Here is a 24,059-nt window from a genome sequence, read left to right as displayed (position 1 = left end):
TTAAGTAATATAATGAAAAATAATCTACGAATTTATAGATATTTATTATGTTAACAATCAACAATACGATCGGTCTATATGTATTGCATAATATTATTTTTGTATATGATTAAGTAATTTAATGAAATAAGATCATATTAGCTAATTTAAAATACATTTATCTTAATGTAAAAGACGATGTACATTTAGACTATGAATATTCTGTCGTTTGGCGTCTTTCATTTTGCAATTAGCCAGAATCCGAACCAGTCGCTATTATCCTCAGAACAGACAGACTGATCACGTAAAATAAACATTACGCAAAAGTAGGTACCAGTGTTTATTTCTGTTTCCGCCGTTCGAACGGCAGCATTATCACAAGGAAAGGTTATCGGTTATTCATTAGTCATTCGTCGTCGGTTGATGGAGCGAGCAGCGCATCACCAGACTGTTTTTGTGCGAGTATGTGAAATGAGCTCGAAATGCGTTTATTGTTTGTGATATTGCTTGGACTGTTTGGTGTGTGCGTGACATACGACATGATCGTTGGGGACACTGTGCACCGCAAGATGGTGTTTCACCAGAGGGTGAAGGAGTTTGCGATACCGTTTAAGAAGAGGATTCGGACTTTATCCTATACGGATCCAGAGAAACGGATAATCAAAGTACGTATAATAAGTATGCTTAAAATATTATAGGACATTCTTACACAGATTCAACCCACATACCTGTTTAAGTTATTAAATTAATCAAATATTTTATTAGGTACAATTAAATACAGATTTCAACAAAAATAATACTAAAAAAATTTGTTGTTGACTAATATTTATTGACAATAATAATTTTGACCATGTGGTCAAATCATGAAGACTACCTAATGGATATCCATTAGTTGGCAAACAGCTTCACATTAATGTTGACTGACAACTTATGATAATTGATGGCATTTGATGGCAATGTTTTAATGTCACTAGTATAAACAAAATTCAGTTGGTACAGATACAGACCATGTTTGTAATAAAAGTTACGACATTCTGAACAAAAAAATAATAGCAAGCAAGCATAGGTAAACTTTTGTTTGCATTCGACGACGTACAAAACAACTGGCAATTTACATGATCAGCAAAATTTTTTAACTAAAAATTAAGGTACATTATTAACTAAATATGATTTCATTTAAAATACTCAGATAATAAATAGTAAAGACAGTACCTACAATTAATTTACTACGCTCTCAAGTTGTTTACTCCAAACGGAGGTTTTGCTAAAAAAGCAGTCCTAAGTAAATAAACGCGGGTTTTACCATTAGAGTCCCGTGATTGAGGACGGATAATAGCCTGTTAATAGCAAATTAACATTTCTCGACCTTTTATGGGAATCTGATAACATTAAAAGTTAGCTTGCAGTTGTACACGAGCGAGTATAGCAGAAGCTATTGAAATAACTTTGCAGAAATATAGTTAGCTGCAGTAAAATACTCATCTGCATAGAAATTTTTATGCGAAGCTGCTAAGCGAATTCCTATTGGTATCTCGCTGTACAGATAGATATACATACAAGATGTCAGTGAGCGTCCAAAAAACTACTCGTCGAAGTTTCGAATTCTGACACCCTGAAATATTTTATCGAAAAAGGGGTAAATAGTTTTACAATTCGCAATCAAAAGTCAGATACTTTCTGTCTTCTATACTCATTTTTCAAGTTATTGAAGAATATGTTCTCTTGGAGCATAATACATACATATTTAGATGTTCCACTTATGATTTTGACTGTAAACAAGTACATAAGTGGTAGGAAATAGCTGCAAGAAAGAACCGCTTGTCCACAACTTGTATTATAGGAAAATTTTACTACTTAAGAACTTAGGTTAGGAATTCGTAATCATATTTATCATGTTTTCTTTTGACGACCGGTCTGGCTCAGTCGGTAGTGACCCTGCCTGCTAAGCCGCGGTCCTGGGTTCGAATCCCGGTAAGGGCATTTATTTCTGTGATGAGCACGGATATTTGTTCCTGAGTCATGGATGTTTTCTATGTATATAAGTATGTATTTATCTATTTAAGTATGTATATCGTCGCTTAGCACCTATAGTACAAGCTTTGCTTAGTTTGATCTGTGTATGGTGTCCCCAATATATATATATTATTTTTTTTTATTACAGGGTATCGCAGCTGTAGACAATGACTTCTCACATGCCAGCGCCAATATTACGGAAGGAGGAGTAGGCAAGAACTTCGTCACAGTGAGAATGAAGAGTCAGAGACACCATCCACTGAACTTTGAAGTTGAAATATATGTGTAGTATATGAAGATATAACCTCTTCATTCAATTAATTAAACAAACACAATTGTGGATGCAGGTGCATTTTACTCTGGAAGAAACGGGTCTGGGCAATCGACACTTCAAGTTTTGTGTTTTATGAGTCTAGGCGGCTGTGATCGCAGATTATCAGGTGATCCGTCAGCTCGTTTGCATTCTATCTAATAAAAAACCAGTATCAGTCTTCATATGAAATGACATGTCGTGTACCTCGTCCAGGACCCAGGCAAGACGTGAATTATCCTTAAAATAAATGAATTCTGTATGTAAAGAAGATGAAAAATATATGTCGAAGATGGAGATGTGGGGAGATGTCAGACGAGAAAAAATATTATTAGAAGAATGTTTCAGTTAAAAAAGTATGAAGACCTATCATTCTAGTCTCTATATTACAACCTTTGATAGGGTACCAAAAAGGGCACAATAGTTAGTAAGCTGCCAAGGTATTGCGTTGACTTGACAATGAATTGTTATAAAAACTTTGACGCACTAACTCACGGTCGTGTGCGCTGAGGCCATCGAATAATAATTGCATAATATTACCTACTATTTAATTGTTTTTTGGTTCGTGTAGATAATTTTTAATACTTATTCTATGTTTATTTGTTTAAAATAAAGTCCCATTTATACATAATCAAAAATTCCATGATTATTTAATTAACCATATTTATTCTTAATGTGTATTTTAATAAAAACACCTAATGGCATGTACCTAACATAAAATACACAATAGTATTGATGTCACGAAGTTATCATCGTCATAAAAATAGTAGATACCTGCGGAATCCTATAACTCTTTGTCCTAAAGAATATGAAACATAAATAACTAAAATATCAAACATAAACTTATATAGGTATATCTAAAAATTATAAGCAATATTTATGTTAATAATTAAACTAATTTACGTAGGTATTTAGATTAACATCGGCCAACCATTTGGCCAATTTTTCTTATGTAGGTACTATATTATTCATAGGGATCATAATACAACTTATACACGATAGGAACAGAACCAAGAATTAAATTATAATTATTTAGTTTCAGAATCAGGTCCCAATTAACAAATACTAAAACTAATATGTTAATTGGAAATGTAAACAAATAAGGTTAATCTACATATGTATGGTATTCAGCATACAGTACTGATCTAATATTATATAATATTAAGGAGAAGAATCTCTTATTGTTAAGTTTATGTAAGGTTGTTCATGTTCAATATTACAATAAGGCATTGTACTGGGAAGTGAATAAACATATCTCTGATACATTCACTTTACATTTTTTTATAATTACGTGTTTAGACCTAAAATATTCCATGCTGATTGTTTAATAATAGCATGAAGGAACATGTGTCATTTTCAACATTGACAACCGATAATGTGGTACCTTTGCATTGAAATGTGACGTATTCACGTTGTAATGATACCTACGGGCACTTACATATACAGAAACTGTGTGATCTTATTGTGTCCAATGGTTACTTAATTTCAAGTTCACACTATAAGTATACACTTTCTATACAAAAAATATAGTATACGTTAGCGAACAAGCATACGACCAGGCGTATCGCGCAACCATGCTTGCCTGTCAGATCTATTTTATATATTTATTGCAGTTGCAAAGGTACGCTCCTTGCATTCGAAGAACTTTCGGGGTCAATAATCATTCGATATTTTATTTTCAATTCTCTATCTAGAATAGGTAAAAAGTTCCCAAACTGATTTTTAATTTGTGGGTAATTCGGTATGTATATGTATTAATTATTTACTTAAGTCAAGCAGATCCACTAGAATATAATAGAAATTGATTGTATAACTGTGTACATGCATAGGTGTTTTTTTTATACAAGAAGTATCAACAGTTGCCTGCTAGGGCGTACAATTATGGTATGGTATCACTCTAGATACTCCACTAGTTAAAGTTTATATAATACCTACAGGAATATCCATTTTCATGTCAGTGTTCCTGAGAGTCTATTTCACGGTCGTCAATCCCATACAGCGGCGTAGGCTGGAAAACGTGGAGGCATAGACTTATAAATAGAACGAGGTAAGCAACTAACTACTGACATATCTTTCAATGTCTTCGACTTTTGTTGAGTCCGATCAAGTATTTACTGATATATGGGTGACATTGTTCAGTTATTCATCTCCTTATGCCCGTAGGTATAAATATTTACCTAAGTAAGGAGAAATTACGAGCAAATAACGATAGCTAAATGACATCATGTAAATTTCATTCTGATGTCAGTGGCAAGGAAGTTGATTTTATATTCATAGTCAATTAGTCATTTCATATAATATTCTAAATGTTAAAAATATCATCGATTTTTGGAGAATAGGAAGATGAGTTTTGAATTCGAATTTAAACAATGTATGATGTGGTTGACATGCTTAACTTAACCCTTAAATGCATCAATTTTTCTTGTAACGAGATATTAATATATTAATTAACATAATATATGTGATAGACAATGGTTTTCTGACTCTGGGAAAAATAATAAAAAAAATATTTAAGATCGATTTTATACTAAATCAGTGTTAAGCGGGCCACAGACCATCAGTTTTATCTGCACAGTTTTAACTGTACAGTCGAACTGTTCAGTTAAAACTGATATCCCTTGTGACTACACACTGAAAGTTTTTTTATTATTTATCCTTTTCGCTTGAAGTAAAGACGTTCGACGGAATCATGGATGACGCTGTGGCAATTATTGGATTATTGTGTATTTTACAAAAAAAAAGACAAAGAAGGAAAAGAATGTGGTGTAAACATTGGTTATTACAGAGAAAGCAATATACGCATAACAATTTACTAAAGGAGATCAGAATTACTCCAAAAGATTATCGTAACTATTTAAGAATGGATGAAGAAACTTATTTGCTTTTGCTCGATTTAGTTACACCAAGAATAATGAAACAAGATACAGTGATGAGAAGTGCTATTTCACCACATGAAAGATTAACAGCAACGCTTCGATTTTTAGCAACAGGTAGAAGCTACGAAGACCTTAAATTTTCAACAATAATATCCCCCCAGTCACTTTCCAGTATTATACCAGAAACGTGTGAAGCGATATATAGTGTTTTACGCAAGGATTACTTAAAGGTACGTAAGAAATAAAATGCATTTTATTTTTAGAGTATTTTAATAATTATATGTAACTTATAAGTATTTAAAAAAATCAGACTGAACATAACTAGAAATAAAAGAAGTTAATAAGCATCATAGTTAGATAAAAAGTCGGCAACTGTTGAAGTAGAACTTGGTTGCGACTGAATCATTTGTTGTTGAGTTGCATGCTGTTGAGTTGGTGCAACATTATTATTACCCGATGATCCCGGACTCTCAGGTATAGACAAATAAACAACTTGAGGTTGAGCCTGTGTTTGTTCATAAATTGAGCGCTGACTTTGAGGACTTGGTTGATTTGAGTAAGGTGAAGTACTGTGATTGAATTGGCTGGATGAAGATCTTTGATGAAAGGGAGAATTAGGAAAAGGGGCCATTACTGTATGTGATGTTGTTAACTGACCCAATTCAGCTTCTGTGAGAGTCTCATTAATAATTTTTTCTGCGAGGATTCGTTGAGTTTTATTTAGATCTCTTAGTTTAAATGCAACAGATTTGCCAAAAATATCATAACGGTCGTCGGGTTGCTTCGGTGGTGGTGGAGATGGAGCCGGAAGTTTGAAATGATCTCTGACAGATATCAAAACGTCTTTTGTGAGGTCCGCTTCAGATTTTCGTTTCCTTGAGGTTGAGGAGGAGGACGTTGTAGACTCTGTTGTAGGTGTTTGCTGAACACCTACAACACTTGAGTCTTCAAAGTCTTGTGCTTCCTTTACTGATTCTTCAACTGACAATGGAGCTGACTCTGGTGAATTAACCTGTAATATTGTATTTGTTTCAGTTTCCTCGATCACAAGAAGAATGGAAAAGAATAGCTGCACTATTTGAACAAAGATGGAATTTTCCGCATCTGCTTGGGGCGATGGACGGGAAGCATGTAACAATAAATCCACCACGAGGAAGTGGGTCGACATATTTCAATTATAAGAAAAAACACAGTATGGTCTTAATGGCTATAGTTGACGCTCAATATCAGTTCATTTTATGTGATTTTGGAACCAACGGACGAATATCAGACGGTGGAGTTTTACAAAATACAACATTCTTTCAAAAACTTCAAGAGAATGACTTGAATATTCCGGCCGAAGAAATCGTGACGAATAGCTCAAAATCGTTACCGTATGTCTTTGTTGCTGATGACGCTTTTCCACTAAGGACTGATATGATGAAACCTTTTAGACAGGCTGAGTTGGATACAAGAGAAAAAAAAATTTATAACTACCGTGTTTCGCGAGCAAGACGAATTGTTGAAAATTGTTTTGGTATTTTAGCTACACGATTTCGAATATTTCATACAGATATTAATGTACATCCAAGTAGAATTGAATCAATTGTAATGGCATGTTGTGCCTTACACAATTTTTTAATTAAAATGTTACCAAATTCTTATATCAGTCCAGAGTGTTTTGATCGCGAACAGACTGATATTGGACATGTCACACCAGGTTACGATACAAATCATTCTACCATGGAACCTTTACAACAAAGGAATATAGGAAACACGGCCCGAACACCCAAAATGATTAGACAAGAATTTATGAATTATTTTAATAATGAAGGTCAAGTTCCCTGGCAAAATAATTTTATTAAGTAAATAAAATAATGTTTATATAAGTAATATTAGTTTTATTACCTCATCATCCAAATTCGAGCGTGAAGGTCGTGGTACATGTTGATCATCCAAGAATTTCAAAAGAGGGTAATACCATAGTTTTGGCTCATATATTTCTTCTGTGCCTACACCTGATTTATTTGAAGCATTCACCTTTTTGTGTTCTTTATTATAAGTACAACGTAAATTATTGATTTTTTTAACTACCGCTGCTTTGTCACTAGTAGGTTCAACCTCTCGAAGTTTAACCAATAACCTCCTGTAGGCTGCCTCTTTTTTGTCACGGTCGTGGTACTCTTTAGCTTTAACTTTCCACAAGGAAGGTTCAGAACGATATATTTCTATAAATTCTTCTAACCATTCACGTTGATTAGGCATGTTGATGTTGCAAAGACTTAAGACCGTAGAAAACGTGCTCACTGCAATGATGATCCGTCAAAACTGACAACAAAACAGTTTTTTGCCACAGACCATCAGTTTTAACTGAACAGTTTTAACTGTACAGTTTTATCTAATGAAATTTCGGTTAGATCGTCAGTTCAACTGCACAGTTCAAAGATTTGCCTACACACGTACGTTTTAACTGAACAGTTCGACTGTACAGTTAAAACTGTGCAGATAAAACTGATGGTCTGTGGCCCGCTTAAGTGTCGTGTCGTTCCGGAGGTCGCGGGTTCGAACCCCGGCTCGCACCAATGAGTTTTTCGAAATTTATGTGCGAAATGTCATTTGATATTTGCCAGTAGCTTTCCGGTGAAGGAAAACATCGTGAGGAAACCGGACTAATTCCAATAAGGTCTAGTTTACCCTTCGGGTTGGAAGGTCAGATGGCAGTCGCTTTCGTAAAAACTAGTGCCTACGCCAAATCTTGGGATTAGTTGTCAAAGCGGACCCCAGGCTCCCATGAGCCGTGGCAAAAGCCGGGATAACGCAAGGAGGATGATGATGATAGTAATGGGTAAGTTTTATTAAAAAAAAATGACTACTATTAAAAAGGTACACTATTTGTGAAACCTCTATGATAAAATGTTGAAACATAAACTAATTACTAACTCCGAAAAATTCAGCCTAGATCACATACTAAAAATCGCCATCGTCCTGTTTTTTCACACTTTTCCGCCATTTCATCTTAATCTTTAAATAATAAATAGTAAATCATTATTTTATTTTATTTATTTAATTGTTTATTAAATAATAATGAATAGTAATTAAGCGATAAATGTGATTTTGGATAGCTACATATCGAGCCACGGCAATGCACGGACGAGAAGTTTCCAAAGTTGCAGAACTTTCCTCGTGAGAATTTTCGGTAACTTCTGAGAATTTTCTCGAGAACGAGAATTTATCAGAATACTTATTAGTAACTTCGTAGTTTATACCATGATTTCGTCCGACTCAGCAAGTCAAGACCTAGTCCCGTGGTAGTGCGCTGGCTTCGTATGCCGATGTTCTCAGGTTCGATCCTTACAGCGATCTTTTTTTTATATTTTGATATGACCAAATCAAGATCAATCAATCAATCAAGAAATAATAGTTCGGTACCAAATTTAAAAAAGTCAGGACGAAAACTAAGTCTGAAAGTCGAAATGTTCCCTGAAGTATAGTGAGAATTTAAGCAACTTATTGGTAACTTATCAACAAAATGGCTAACTGTAATAGACAATATTATATGTATAATAACATATAGTTTTATATTATGCCCATTTAAATTTTATTACAAGTATATTCTCTCGTTTAAACAATAAATTTCATGTTGCAGGAATGTTCTGCGAACATTCTCAAGAATGTTTCCGCTTTTTGGGAATGTTCTGCAATTTCTATATTACTAGCCACGGGCCATCAAATATATGATGCATATATACATCACCATGCATTTAAGGGTTAAGAGGAATAGATAATCAAAACCTTAAGAACCGAATTCATTTGAGTGTAAAATTCAACGACCAATTTGACCCCACAAATCAAAGGAGTTGACGGTACTTTTTTATTTTATCTGTTTTCTTGTAACATTATACATACCCACACTTCAAAACAAACACAAGTTTCCAATAAAACAAAAACTTTAATCCCAACCCGTGGCAAGGATCGCGTGTTCCATAAATCAATACAACAAAAAACCTTTGTTAGATTAAAGAAGAGCAGAAAATGTTTGGACATGGGGCACGGAAACAGCTTACGGGCTGGTTTTTGTGGACAGGCCAGCAATAAATCAGGGAAAGCGAGACCCTGTACACTTACCGTACTAAGCACAAGAGATTCTTCGATAACGAGAAACCAGTGTAAAATTATCTTTTAATATGTAACAACTATGTGTAATTCCAGGAGAAAATGTATTTATTCACATCACATGTGCTCTTGCCGCTGTGGAAATACAACTGTCCAGGGGTCGATGATATGTACGGGGATGCGCTAACCCTTTTTACTTTGACAGGCATTGCTAAAGTAATTCGGATTTCCGCTTTGAACAAATTACTTACCCTACAGATGATTGTATCCCAACTTTTCAAAATTTGCCTTAGAAACGTCAATAAGCTAACGTTAAAAGTTTCCAACACAATTCAAGCACGTTTTAGAAATGAACATTCGTATGTTTCCTAAAACGGAATATATAACAATATTTGGATAGGTATAAAACGTTCCATTGTGAAGGAACGGCAAACTGCACTCGTGTCAGCTGCACGCATTGTTCTAATTCACTGACTCGAAGCACGCTTCTGATTTCTCTAAACATTCTACAAAATAAATAAAAGCTACATGGCCTGCTTTTCCTCCATCAATAAAAAACAGCAAAGCGTAACACTTTCACACAGCCAGCTACATTTATAACCATAGCGAAGCACATTCTCTATTCATAAATTTCCTGGAAAAGTACATCTACGCTTCCATCATAGAGGCGGAAGTTGCAGGCCCGAGGGATAAACAAAAAGGGTAGGGTTTTTGCGGGCCCTCCGTTATTAATGTAATAACTGACACTTTGTTTTATGAGAGTTCCTACTTTGCTAGTTGGTTCGTGCTGGGCAGCGATAACGTGAACCCGAAAATATGTTATTTGGAATTTGAATCAAGAATCGAGGAGTGCATCAAGGAAATACAGCCAGAATACTTGATACAGTCTCAAGAGCCTGTTTTGCATTTTAGTTAACTATTCAGTTAAATCCCCCCCTTAAAAGCAGTGTATTCAGTTAAAGCCTTTTCTGTCTTAGTTTCAATATGTTTTATTATACATACCTACCTAAATACCAGTGGCGGCTGGTGAAAATTTCTGCTGGGCAACACTCAGCAAAAAGAAACCTACCTTAACATTAGGTACTTTACTAGTAATCAATTTTAGGCAAGCCGGTGGGAATCGGCTTGTATGGACCAGCCGCTGCTGCTACCTACTTACTTAAAAAATCCGTTAAATAATGTATTTTAATTAAGTATATTCATACATTTTTGGTATCTATTGCAAAAACATTAAAAGTTATACTATAGGGCAGGTAAGATATTCGTAAACCTGATAATTTATATGTATAGCTGTCAGTGAATAAAACAATCAAATACATAATATATATAAATACGTCACAAATTAAAATCGTAAAAGAAAAGATTGTGAGTCCTAACTCACAAGAAGTTTACTATACTTCTGTCGTTCTTTCTAAATGATATACTTTAGACGCGAAGAAATTCCTTACCTAGCCAATGGAAACTCTTGCACGTCCGAGGCAGGACTTTGCTCCAATCGCAGCTCAAACTATCGTTGGACTCCGTAGCTCCGTGCTCAGTCCGTTCGATATCCGTACGTTTCTGACGTTCAGGAATTTCCAATAATGCACTAACGCCGACTTAGCTAAAAAGACAAAACGAAGTATTCTCTTACTGTATTCCAAAGGCAACGAGTTCCAAATTGGAACGATATTTTCTTTTCCATTCCGCAAAGTTAACATTGTATAGACACTTTTACGCTACTTAAAGGTAAATTTGAAAGAGTTTTCAGCTTCCGAGAAACGGGCAGCTATCAGATAACATCTCGATGTTTAGTTTAAACCAAACATTTATGTAATAGAAACGAGAATCGTCTAAAACTTTTACACTTCAGAATGAAATGTTACTCTAGTTCAGTAGAATATGTTGCGGTCCAAAGCCTTTTATAACATTTTTCAAAAACAACTGAGTTAAGGCCACTTGTGCTTGGGGTTAACCCTCCATTTTCGTTGGTGCAAGTGGCCTTTAGTGTGATACTTACCTACAAAGCTCAAATACGAGAAATTTCGTAACCTTCGAATGTCCTACATTTCCTAAATGTCACATTTTCCGCTGTCTGAAAAAGGGTTGCACGTATAACTAGAAAATTTTAACGAGTTGATATTTGAATACAAACAACTACATAGGCAGTATCAAATCGCAAACTTTTGAATAAAGATACTTTAGCAGAGCTGTTGATTGTGTTGAAATGACTCCCATTAATCCATTTCACTATCCTTTTTAGCCGACTCATAGCTTTGTCAGCTTGCTATCGGGAGTCAATGAACTTTGATGTGGGTAGGCATGCACAAAAGAATGCCGTAACGGGAACAACAAAGGCTTTGATGTTAATTGAACGACATATATGCGATTTGGCACATATAGGCGGTAAAGGGTAGCCTACTGCTATGTAGAGAAACATTAAAACGTTAGATTAGATAGTAATCAGTAATCAGTAATTTATTGCAAATTCATAGGTACATAAATAGATAGTCAATTTCTTTATTTATAATACTGACTATAAATAAAGTAATTGACATTATAATTTATATTATAGTCAGTAGACTATAAATAAAGAATTATCCCGGCATTTGCCACGGCCCATAGGAAGAACAGACTACAGAATGTTAAATGTTTGAGTACCTATGACATATAGCAGAGGTCGTCATTCGTCAATTAGTTTCTTCACGGGTCCCGATTGTAAGAATAAGACGACCATATCCGTCCATTCCGGAAGGCAGTACAACGAAACGGTCTCCCACTATCTACGGCCAATCCCCAAATAAACCCATGCAACGAATTCTACCTATCACCGTTTTCCCACTAATAGGAAAAAGTATCCAGCCAGACCTTTCACAAAGCCCGTTCCCAAATGAAGATTCGATTTTCCTATACATTTTAATTTAGCGGGCGTCGTATATCTAAGGGATTTCGTTGAGAAGCTAATTGCGTAAGTCTTGGTACCGCTGCGGGTTTGGCCCATCCATCAATCAGGATCTGTCGGGGAGCGCAGAGGCTAATTTGCCCGTTTGTTTCGCTATTAAGGCTTGCCACGTTGACGGGTATCATACATTGTATGGCTCTTTGTGTTGCTTTGGAATAGCTTAGAGGTGATTTGTAGCTCTAAGTCTTTGCTTTAGAAGGTATTTTGCAAATAGCGCACGTTGACGGCATTTTATCTTTTTCAAAGATGTGAGAGTGGATGAGCAATGACAGTTTTATTTGGATAAAGTTAGTCAGATCGCTTACGGAGTTTTGTCAATCAAAAAAACAATATATTACTAGACCATCCCACCACAACAGATAATCATATTTTTTTCCATTGAGCTTCCAACAAAACCCATCGCCGATCAGCTCATTTATTAAGTTTTGGGATCTTCCTCGCTTCGACCTGAACTTATCACTTAAATACTTAGAGACTTAAGGAAATCGAAAGGCACTTTTATTTATCCAACATCAAACTAAGTAAAATTTTGTACAAACATTAAAATAAACAATGAGCCCGGGACCACAAACTTTAATAAGTAAAAGGTCTCAAAGAGCTGAACACGGGATTTGAGGTCGTAAAGTAGTTCCACCGGGATCAGGGCATGGGAATATAAAACGCAGGATCACTCCCTTTGGCACAACGTAAAGAAATCCAGAAGGTCTGCTACAATCCTACAAGAAATTAAAGTGATACACAGATGAAAGAGACAATTCTGACTTCGAAATAGCAACTTAAGCAACTATTTAAATTTATTTCACGTTAAAAGTACATATTAAACTAATACAGATAAAACTACACTATGAACTAATAAATTAAACTATAACTAAACTAAATCTACCTATAAAATAAAACCCTATAAATAAAAAATAGAACCTAAGTCAGAGCCGGCCGGTAGAGTGCCCAGAAGGCTGGCGGCATTGCCGCGCTGAACAGCAATGCCGATGCGCTGGGCAAGATATGCTCCAGCCTTCTGGTCACCCGACGCGTCTATTAGGCGTTTGGCCAGCTCTGTGAAAATGCCGTGCGCTCCCTGACCCCACGGCCCAAGCGTCTCTACCCCAAACGGCTCAAACATGCAGCCGGTGTCGATAGCTGCATATTTGCGCCGCTTGAGTTGCTCGGCCGCCTCGGCAGCAGCGCCAGCCCTTGCTGAGGTCCCTGGAAGATGGGACGGCGCGAGAGTGTCCACGCACGTGGCATCCCAGACGAGGGGCCGACCTAGCTTCCAGGGAACCAGTGTCATTCCGTCCGGTCTTTTCCCATCATCACGCGCTAGACCCGTAGGTTCTAGAACGGACGGCGTTCCGGCAGAGACGAGGGCTCGGCGCAGTATGTCATTTAGACTTGCGTGGCGCGCCGAGCGACCGGCACTCTTGGTGCAAGAGAGGCCATGGGTACCAAACTTCGTCACTTGAGCGCCGCAGTGACAACGGTGTGGGGTCACGCATGCCGCCCCCAAGCGCAGCGATACCGCGAGCCTAAAAGTACTGCTGGTGAGCAGGGTACCAAGATTGCTCGAAGGGAGTGCCTGCAGCCATGCGCCGGATTCCCATTTCGCACCAGCAAGGAGACGAGCTCGCTCTGCAGGGCTAGTGGCCGTTTCATATAGATTATCACGTACTAGCAAGCAGAGCGGCTCGTCCCATTGATGCTGCGAATGGCGCAATTCGGGCGGGTCTTTGTTTGGACAGGCAACCTTCCAGCAATCCACGGCTTCTGTCAAAAAAGGTAGAGCGAAATGGTCAGGGCTAGTTTTTAGAATTTGACAACATAAATTTTGAATACTGAAACCGGAAGAAAGGAAGGCGGGTAGTGAAATACTGGAAATTTTTCGGATCCCAATACCACCGTGTCTGATGGGCAAGGTAGCTTGGGTCCATTGGCGGCTGTCAAAATGAATATTTATAACCGAAGAAACAGTATTTTGTATGAGTTCATCCAGCTTTGCCAAAAGGTGGGGGTATTTCCAAAATTGACAACATCGCAGCGCATACAAAAATTTAGGGACAAATAAACAAAATTTAATAATAGTATAAGCCATGTGGGGGTTAATTTGAAGTAAACGGTCCGAAAAAAAACTAAAATTTTGATGTTTATCGTTGATGTACCCTGGGATGGCGTCGTCGAGAATGGGTGAGCCTAACAAGAAAAGAGAACTTGAATCTAAAATTTTAATTTCAGGAGCGAAATTTTGGAATTTTCGAATCGCTGTGTCTTTTTGGGAATTGTCTAAACAGAAAAGCTCACATTTTGAAAAATTTAGCGTTAAACCTATCTGTGCGAATTCCGTTATAAGAGTTTCGAGGTCTTTTACAACCTCGTCGACTTTGCCACCCAGGGTACCATCGTCGAGATACCAAACATTAAGTTTTGAATTTAAACGCTTAATGATTGGTTGGATGACCAAACCAAAAAGCGCTGGACCGAGGGGGTCGCCTTGCTGACATCCTACAGAAGAGAATATTAGGTTATTTTTGAATAGTAGCTTGGAGGGGTATCGGTAACATTGCCAGATAAAGTTATATAATTCAGGAATTTCTTCTTTAACCTGTGTCAGCAAGGCGCCTCGATCGACTGAGTTGAAGGCATTTCGAACATCTACCTTCAGTACGACCTCGCCTTCCCCACTTAAGGTAAAAGCACGTAGGGAATGTACCGCTGCTTCACACCCGCCTTTTGAGCCGAACCCTAACTGAAGAGGTTGGAAGTAAGTCCTTAGTGTATCTGTTACAGCCCTGCAGCAAGTTTTGGCCGCCAGGCGGCGGTAGGTGGTACCTACCGCAATGGGCCTAATACCACCGTCTTTTTTTGTGAGTGCACACAGATTCGCTCCATATAAAATGTTAATGATATCTGAGTTAACTTTTCCCTGTAACATGAGATTGATCAACGCTGTAAGTTCTTTTAAAAGGGTCTCACCGGCTTCGCCACAACAGTGACTAAGTAGGTCCTTAAGGTGTTGGGGTGACAGACCGTCAAGACCACCTGAGCCATTGGGGAATGAACAAACTGCTACCTGGATCTCCTCGGGCGTTACTTGGAGGCAAGGATCGGAGGGGCCGGGAGGAACAGGTAGGTCCGCATTGATATCGGGGGTCGGGTGTTTACTAAGTAGGGCTGCGAAAGTGTCTGGTGTGTCGGGGGCGATGGCGTCATTAGAAAATAGGAGGCGTGCAGCACCTTTTATGTTACCTTCTCCAATTTTCGTTTCAACGTGATGACGGAATGACTGAGTTTGTTTGAAAGCGGGTCGAGATAAATCTGAAACATCATGGGGAAGGGTACAATTTTGTTTTAGTTTCGATGTCAATGAGATCCCCCTTTGCACATCCGCCTTTACATATAAGCAACTACTCCACTTATTTAATAGTAAATGTAAGTATTTTTCATAGGGTAAGTACTTACCTACAAATGCGCTGCAGACAGGTATTCAAGCGGTTGAGTTGACCTGCTGTAAAGCCTGTTACTCACTGAAGCACTACACGGTGACGGAGACATCGTAAAAGGAAGCTAAGGATTGATTAGAATTTCAGATACCAGCAACTTACATTAAATTTGAGGAAATGAAAAGTTATCTTCAATGTTGTTACTGGAAATATTCTTACAGATGCCTCTTGAATTTATTTACATTCGTTTAGAATAATAGGTTCTGTATAAAACCGAAATGAATCGGAATTTATATGTGATATAAACATTCTTGAGAATGTTCGCAGAACATTCCCGCAACATGCAATTTATTATTTAAACAAGAGAATATACTTGAAATAATGTTTAAATGGGCATAATATGAAACTATATGTTATTATAGGTATAATATTGTCTAATACAGTTAGCAATTTTGTTGATAAGTGATAAGTTACCTAAATTCTCACTATAAGTTGCTTAAATTCTCACTATACTTCAGGGAACATTTCGACTTTCAGACTTCACAGTTTTAGTCCTGACTTTTTTAAATTAGGTACCGAACTATTATTTCTTGATGCCTGTTTTTGGTCATGCCAATATATGTATATACAAAAAAAAAAGATCGCTGTCAGGATCGAACCTGAGAACATCAGCATACGAAGCCAGCGCACTACCACGGGACTACGTCTTGACTTGCTGTGTTCGACGAAATTATGGTATAAACTACGAAGTTACTAAGTATTCTGATAAATTCTCGTTCTCGAGAACATTCTCAGAAGTTACCGAAAATTCTCATGAGGAATGTTCTGCAACTTTGGAAACTTCTCGACCGTGCATTGCTAGTTCCCACTAGTAGTAAAATTATATTAAATAAATAAATCAAATGTACAGCTAACAGTGTTGTCGATGGTACACCTTGTACGAAATAAATTTTATGTCACTTTCACGACCTTAAGTTTCTGATTTTCAATAATAGATCGACTCTTCGCATATAGGTTTCGCTTAAGTCAAACTATAGTATTGTGTTGTGTGCAAAAAAAACTTAGCAAAAGGTACTAGCAATATCGGAAATGTTAAATGTTCTTTTTATTAACCAAAACAGGCCGGCTTAAAACTTGAAATTGATTAATTTTATCATAATCCCACAGCTGATCCAGATCAACACTTCCTCGAATTATTCAGCTCCTTCCTCATCTTGTAAAACAATCACGAAACAATCTTCAGAACTGCCGAGGGCTGGCTAGGGGAAAGTTTCCTAGCAACGCAATATGTCCGCCACATACAAACGACTGCAAATGATACCGAGAATTATTTCGCCGCTGAACTGAAAAGTATCCCCGAGGCGAGAACGTTTTAGGATGTAATGTAGTCCCGGGTAAAATACGAATGAGAAAAAAGTGTCAGAAAAAAACGTACAGTCAGCATTAGTATTATCGGATGATACCACGCACCTAAAGTATTTCACACCATGAATAACTTTTTTAAGTACAGTTCGCGGTGAAACGGAGACAAATCGGAGTTTCATGGAATCAGGCGTTACTTTGCGGAAATACATGTTAATCAAAATTTAAAAGATTCGCGTATTAGCAAAGTAATGTTTTAAATTGCTTGTTTAATTGTCACACATCTTGAATGATTGAATGAATGATTTGAATGATGAATGAATGAATGATTTATTGCGTATATGTTAATTCAGGTTACAATAGCAGGTGCATATTATAAAACAGTTCCACTGAACAATTTACAGGTGTATACGCTAACATAACTTACACTAATAAAAATAAAAGAATACAAGAATTACAAAATGTCAAAATATATGGTAATGTAAATAATAACGTATTAAAATAATTAAAATTAAATTATAAATAATTATGTGTTTTCTTTTTTTAGAGGTTACATAATGGTACTTATTCGATCCGCTAATTTTGATGCTGACTGTACGTCTGTCACAAGAGAGTTGCATGCAGATAAAATGTTTTGTTTTTGTGGGAAGTGGTTGTCGCTTGTGGCATCACAAAATATAAGCCGCTACTACTTACACTGCTTGTTTCACTTAGGGAAATTATCTTGTCTGGTTAATTACTATATTATGCAGTCAGCAAGCCATATCGTAAAATATGCCAACTTTGCTCTCCACTAATCTTATTGATGCTACCACACTGGGTTGTTATAAATGTTATGTCCTGCACCGGAAGCATGGTCGCGCGATAGACGATAAAATAGCAGGCCGTCCCTATCGCACTATTTGTAAGTGCGATAGGGACGGCCTGATATTTTATCGTCTATCGCGCGACCATGCTTCCCGTGCTGCTTACAAACCGAACGGTAGTTACCTGGATGGTAATGGGCAATTACTTGAGTATTCATCACAATGATTTATAGGTATAACCTATCGCGTGAAAAAATTATGGGTCAGTAATGGAAAGTCACAAAGGCTCTAAGTTAAATTTCGGAACAAATATTGGCGCATTGCAATCTGTATTGCAACGTATCTGATTTCTGGAAAAACCCAACTCGTAGAACATGTTTGTGATTGTTGTTACTGATGTGTTATTTAGTTTGCCTGCCTGGTAAAAAAATAACCTTATCCAACGACAACCTATACTGTTCCTTTTTATTTTCACAAACGTACATCATCGTAACGAGCAAAGACTTTCAGGAAGCTTTTTCGCATTCTTTCCTCTCGCTGCCTACAGATGTGTCACACATTAAGAATGAGTTAGGTTTATGAACATCATTTTGTCGACAACCATTAGACAGGGCTCGTAAGGGCTCTTCAAAGGAATATTCTTAATATTCTATTTATAAAATCAAAAAAACTACTTAGCTGTCTGTCGCCGACCGCAAACTACAACAATTTTAATTATATTTGACATTTCGTAATTACATGGAGGAAAGGAATACTATTCTGAGAGCCATTCGAGGTGAGAACATTAGAAGCTATTAAATATATTTTAATGTTTGTAGACGTCGGCCGTAATCCAGGAAAAATAATAAAGGCGAACGTGAGCTCGGAGCCAAGGGCCACAAATGTCAGAATGTTTTAATTTACGTTTACGATTCGGAATAGGTGTGCGCGATGTCTTTGTTGAATTTTGATTAGACTCAAATAAAGATAAATTTAAAGTCATAATGTTCTGTATGTTGTATTATTCGTAAGTAATAATTAAACGGTGGTGGCCGACTGGCTAAAGGGACATGAAAGAGTTTAGAGTTGGGCCTGTCTAGTGACGATGTTCATCAGCGAAATTCATGGCGCCTCAAGATTGGGAAAGCCGACCCCGCGTAACGGGAAAAGGCGAGGACAAAGAAGAAGAAGAAGGTGGTCGACTGGCTAAAAATCACGCCAGACTTTCAATTGTGGAAAGAAATTCAAAGATTCTACTTAGTCTCCAACTAGCATTAAGGTAGCCTGGAGTAGTGATGTAAATAGTCATCACAAGCATTCAGGCGCAAAGAGGAGGCATGCAGCAGTAGGCCTAGCACATGATTGCCGCGAGAATATGTCGCCGCGAGATAGATGACACGTCTTTTTCTAACTGTATTAATGACATAAGGACGGGTAGTCTATCTCGCAGCGACATACACTCGCAGCAATCATGTGCTAACCCTGCTGTGTAATGTAAACATGATTTTTTCTTCTTGTAAACTACAATAAAATTATAAGATTTCGTTTGATCTACATCATTAAATAATTTATTTCTTTTATTTTAAAATGCCGAATCCTATAACTTCAGGTTAGTGTTCTTTTCCTACTCGCACTGATCGAAAGCGTCAGCGAGATGGCTGCATATATTATTATTTATAATATACGCACATTAGACAACTTTTCAAAAACTCCGCTCTGTGAAACTACTGCATCTGCACCAGCTTCTACTTCATTAACATACATAATTCTAGGTAATAATGATGATATAAGCGATAAATCAAACTATAATTATCTTGCTTGAAGAGTACTAGTTATCATATAAAAGCCGAAAAGGTTATTCGATAGATAATGCTTATTTAATAGAAAGTGTTTTCATCATAGGAAAGCAATTTTTCTGAACGGGACTTAATTGCATATAAAATATATTTCAATTTACAATTTTACACCAAAGTGTGCCGCAACGCCGATCAGTGTCGTAACACTCGTCACGTCTGTTGATTGTCGTCGGCAGGTAAGTACTTACATAATTTATTTCGTGAGGTTATTTTTATTTATTATTACCATAATTAGGCAAAAATTTTACTTTTGTTCGACAATGTTTGAAACAGTTGCAGTGCAGTCTATGATAGAGCATGGTTACCTAAAAGTAGTAGGTATTATTGATTTAAGAAGATACAAAGATCACATTTAAATAAAATAAATTATAATGGACTGGGAAGAGATTTTGAGCTAGTGAGTTCTACTCCTTAGCTGTTTGAATGAATAAATTGACCTATCTCTCTGTTGTGTTAGAACAGCATTAAAATGAAATTGCGGAATATAGTAAAATTATGTCTTCATATTTAATACTTACAATGTAAAGACTTATGAATTTGTGGGTTGATATTTAATTGGTAATAAATCAAGTAAAATAGATAATTAAAGGACTTTCCAGTTACTTTATTCTTTATTATACTTATAAAATGAATATAAACTGCAAATTTGCTTCAAAAAGCGTAAAAATAATTAAACTTTGCTTGTACTAAATCACAACTACGGTCTCCAGGGAAATTTTTCATTTAAATTGGAGCGAAAAACTCGACTAGGTGTATTAATCAAGCAGACAAGGCAAAAAGTATAATGAGAGGAGTTTCTTACTCTTGTTTCGTTTCGGAGACGAACATTTTCGTAATAAGCCTGCGTCGGTAGGGGTAAGTAAGTTAAGTAGATGGCAAGCAGGCAACATTAAAAGCAATCTGTAACATGATAAAAATAATTATAAGTCATCATTGGCGTCCTCTAGCTGCTCGTCAAAAATAAATAATTATTTACTAAGCTATTTACATTATTTATACAAATGAAATGGCAGTTACATTTTAACGTAAACTATAGGTACCTGCATAAAATCATATCAAAATTATAAAGTTTAAAAATGCTACATTTGGTACATCGTCCTTCAAACACTTTATCGATAATAAAAATAATAAAAATATTATATAGATTAAAACTTTGCATAGATAGGCAGTAACACAATTACATACAGCATTTAGAAAATACAGAAATATCTCTTTCAGTTTTGGTATATAACATAACTGAAAAATGTTCCTGTATTTTCTGTATTTCTCAAATTTCTACATTTTTTCCTCAACTAAACAAAAATAAAAGTTTCTTCCAATCTACAGGTACAGTATCACCTATCGATTGTATTCCTTTATTCAGTGGCAATGGCAAAACTGTAAACGCGTAAGAGAGCGGGTAGGTGTCGCGCTCCTCGCGAAGGGGAAGTAGTTTTATGACCCCGCCCTGGGCCCCTGACTGTTAGTCTGGACTGATTCCTTGATGACACAGTATTACTAGGAAATACCACAAGCGGTGTATTAACCTTTTTAACAAGAATACGTCAGTTGCGTACTCAAATGAAAATAAAAATTGTGACAGTTTTGTTAATGGCGCTGTCATATATCAAAGTGTAGCAAGCAAAGTGTAGTTCATTTAATTAAGTATATTAAATTAATTATGATACATTGTGGTAGTTTTGTTTCTAAAAATCACATTCAATTGACGAGCTAAATTGTTTCTGAATAGGTAAAAGTGAAAGAAAGTTGAGTTTCTTGGTTATTTCTACATTGCAGGAAAACAGATTGGCATATCCGTGGTGAGTGGACTTCCTTTGTATAGTTCTGCAAGATCAGTATTTTTAGATACCTACGAGTTTTTGTATCGTCATCTTCATAACTCTTCAAACATACATACGGCCTCATAGGCGAAAGTAAGTCGATGATGTACGAGGCTGCTAGATGCTGCTGGTCACTCCGCTCAAGGTCAGCCTGGACTAAGCTTTTAATACGAAAGTAATCAGTACCTAGATGTAATAATTACATCTAGGTACTGATTACTTTCGTATTAAAAGCACTTATAATTATTATAAGTAACGTCGTGTGAGCGTACTTAAAAATGATTCATGAATGAATGAATGAATGAATGAATGAGACTTTATTCGAAACACATTTACAACAACATCAAAGTAGGCTTAAATCTAGGAAAATGAATGAAGTTACAGTGCTGAGGGTGGTTTCGGAAAAGGATAACACTCAGCATTTGTCGCGGCACATTGATAGTGTTACGACGCTGATTTTCAGTGTACCCAGTGACACTTAGAACAAACACATAACAACACAAAACGTAAAAAGCAGAGCAAAACAGAAACAGTATACATTATAATGAACAGCTGATAGTTGTATGAAAACTGATATATATACATTTATATATATTATTACTAATAAATACATATATAGTTAAATAATATAATATATACATACACTCTAAAACTAAGGAGTTACAAAAACTGGTGGCGAAGATATATTATGTAGATTACAGGTCGGTCGGCTAGGCCGAGTCAGCTTGTTCCTTGAGTAAGTGCAGTTTTAGCTTACATTTGAAAACGTATAAGGAACTGGCATTTCTGATTGGTGGAGGGAGATTGTTCCAGCAGCGCGTGGCTGCGTAACGGAAGCTGCCACGGAAACTAGCCAACCAGCATTCATAACAGTAATCCATTACTTACTTGGTAGATATTCCGCGAATTCGCACGAAGCGCTTTGCTTCTTCTTTTCTTTGCGCACTGCCAAGGAGTGGAATTCCTTGCCGGCGGCTATATTTCCGAGCTCATATAACCCGGCAACCTTCAAATCAAGAGTGAACAGGCATCTTCTGGGCGAGCTCACTCCATCGTAGGCCACGTCTTTGCCTTTGGCTAGTCTGTGGCCGAGAGTAAGCCCATTTATAATTTAAAAAAAAAGATTACTTCGCTATTTTAGTAACTGAGAGTTCAAGTGTGACTTTTATTATCATCCAAAAGTTAGCACTTCAATTTCATATCTAATATTTCTTGCTCGTATCGTAATTATTTAGTCGAGCAGCATCTGTAAGCTGAGGGTTGTCTACACGCATAAGAATGCACGGCCGTCTTGAGACGTCTCCCCCAAGGTTGGCTGCAATTTTACGAGCGGCCGCCCTAGCCTGCCCCTGCTTGCCGTGCAGCCCGGGCATGAACAATGCTACAAATACATGAAAATTGCATTTCGTGTAAATCTCTTACTTTTGGCTTGTAAGTCTGTACGCGTATAACAAAAACATTAAGGCGAATGTGTTACTTAAAATAGTTTATGTAAGTAGTGAAACTTTTTCCAGAGGCCTAAAATAAGTGAGTAAATGTGTGAGAATTGGTTTGAAAATGGTTTTGACTTATTCTCTATTCGATGTTGGCTACGCCAAAATAATAGTTAGAAAATGAAAAATAATCAGAGAAGTCAAGCATTTAAAAGCATATTGAATACCATAACATCACAGAAGACACGCGCCAACGTGTTAAAGGACATTTGTGGCAGGCTTCACATACTGTGTCAGGCCCCGTAGCCAAATGGCATTTTTGCGACGCGAAACCACCGAACGCCGCAGAAATGTCTGGCTCTCTCGCGCTAATACGCAAGACCGATAGAGATAGATAGCTACGAAAGAGATACTATCGTGAGCGTTTGTGCATTCGGCTACGCACTGGGCTGTTCATAAAAAAATGCACAACAACATCGTGGCCAACGTGCCAATCACTTACGGTCCGAAGCAAACGATCAACGCAAATATCCTATGATTATAGAGGTAATATGGAAAAATTATATAATTACACAAAGCGCTTTGTCATCGTATCGCAATGAAAGCAATTGTCATCTTGAGTGTTGCAAGTTAGAATAAGCCCTATTATGTTTAAGAATAGGATAATAGTTATTTTCCCCTCACTAGCTCGGAAACACGTGTTTTGTCCTTTAATACCAGCGGGTAAAAACGCATTTTATCCACTAGTGGGTAAAGTAATTTGACCTTGAATAAAGTCAAATTAACTGCTTTAAAATTGATAAAAGTAGGTGAATCTAGTAATAAAGATGATTTACCACCTGTGGAACTACTGGAAGCAGTGATAAATGCATTTTTTGCGTTGTAGTTTCCTCGCTATAGTGAGAGGAAAAGTTTTGTGTTACACTCGGGTGCAAATGTATTTTACTTCTCGTGTGTTAAAAAAACTCGCAAGTTCAGGATTCTATTGTTTTACAAGGGGGCAAAGTTGTTGTTTAACCGCACGTGCCAATATTGAAGCCCGAGCAAGCGAAAGATTCCAGTACTGAACCGCAAGCGTAGCGAGTGGTTCAAAAAGTGGAATCTTGAGCGTTGCGAGGGTTTCAAGGCACGAAGGTTAAACAAAGTTTGCCGCCGAGTGAA

The 24,059-nt window shown here is 36.9% G+C and overlaps 3 protein-coding genes across 3 annotated transcripts; 2 read left to right on the top strand and 1 right to left on the bottom strand.

Moving 5' to 3' along the window:
- The first annotated feature begins 255 nt into the window (after window positions 1-255).
- Window positions 256-3,572, top strand: LOC125238162. The gene is made up of 2 exons (XM_048145434.1): window positions 256-644; window positions 2,141-3,572. Exons 1-2 carry the CDS (start codon window positions 462-464, stop codon window positions 2,279-2,281), a joined length of 324 nt encoding a protein of 107 aa, XP_048001391.1. The 5' UTR covers window positions 256-461; the 3' UTR covers window positions 2,282-3,572.
- Window positions 3,573-4,881: 1,309 nt separating this feature from the next.
- On the top strand, window positions 4,882-7,085 carry LOC125240194 (putative nuclease HARBI1). Its single transcript, XM_048148021.1, has 2 exons — window positions 4,882-5,408; window positions 6,214-7,085. The coding sequence occupies exons 1-2, from the start codon at window positions 4,992-4,994 to the stop codon at window positions 7,024-7,026; spliced, it is 1,230 nt and encodes a 409-aa protein (XP_048003978.1). The 5' UTR covers window positions 4,882-4,991; the 3' UTR covers window positions 7,027-7,085.
- On the bottom strand, window positions 5,425-7,422 carry LOC125240204. The gene is made up of 2 exons (XM_048148029.1): window positions 7,066-7,422; window positions 5,425-6,190 (listed from the first exon to the last, which is right to left on the bottom strand). Exons 1-2 carry the CDS (start codon window positions 7,420-7,422, stop codon window positions 5,516-5,518), a joined length of 1,032 nt encoding a protein of 343 aa, XP_048003986.1. The 3' UTR covers window positions 5,425-5,515.
- Between the last annotated feature and the right edge of the window lie 16,637 nt (window positions 7,423-24,059).

This window comes from Leguminivora glycinivorella, chromosome 2 (assembly GCF_023078275.1).
Source record: "Leguminivora glycinivorella isolate SPB_JAAS2020 chromosome 2, LegGlyc_1.1, whole genome shotgun sequence".
Lineage (NCBI taxonomy): Eukaryota > Metazoa > Arthropoda > Insecta > Lepidoptera > Tortricidae > Leguminivora > Leguminivora glycinivorella.
Note: the sequence above shows the minus strand (reverse complement) of the source record. Positions and strands in the feature narration are given on the sequence as shown.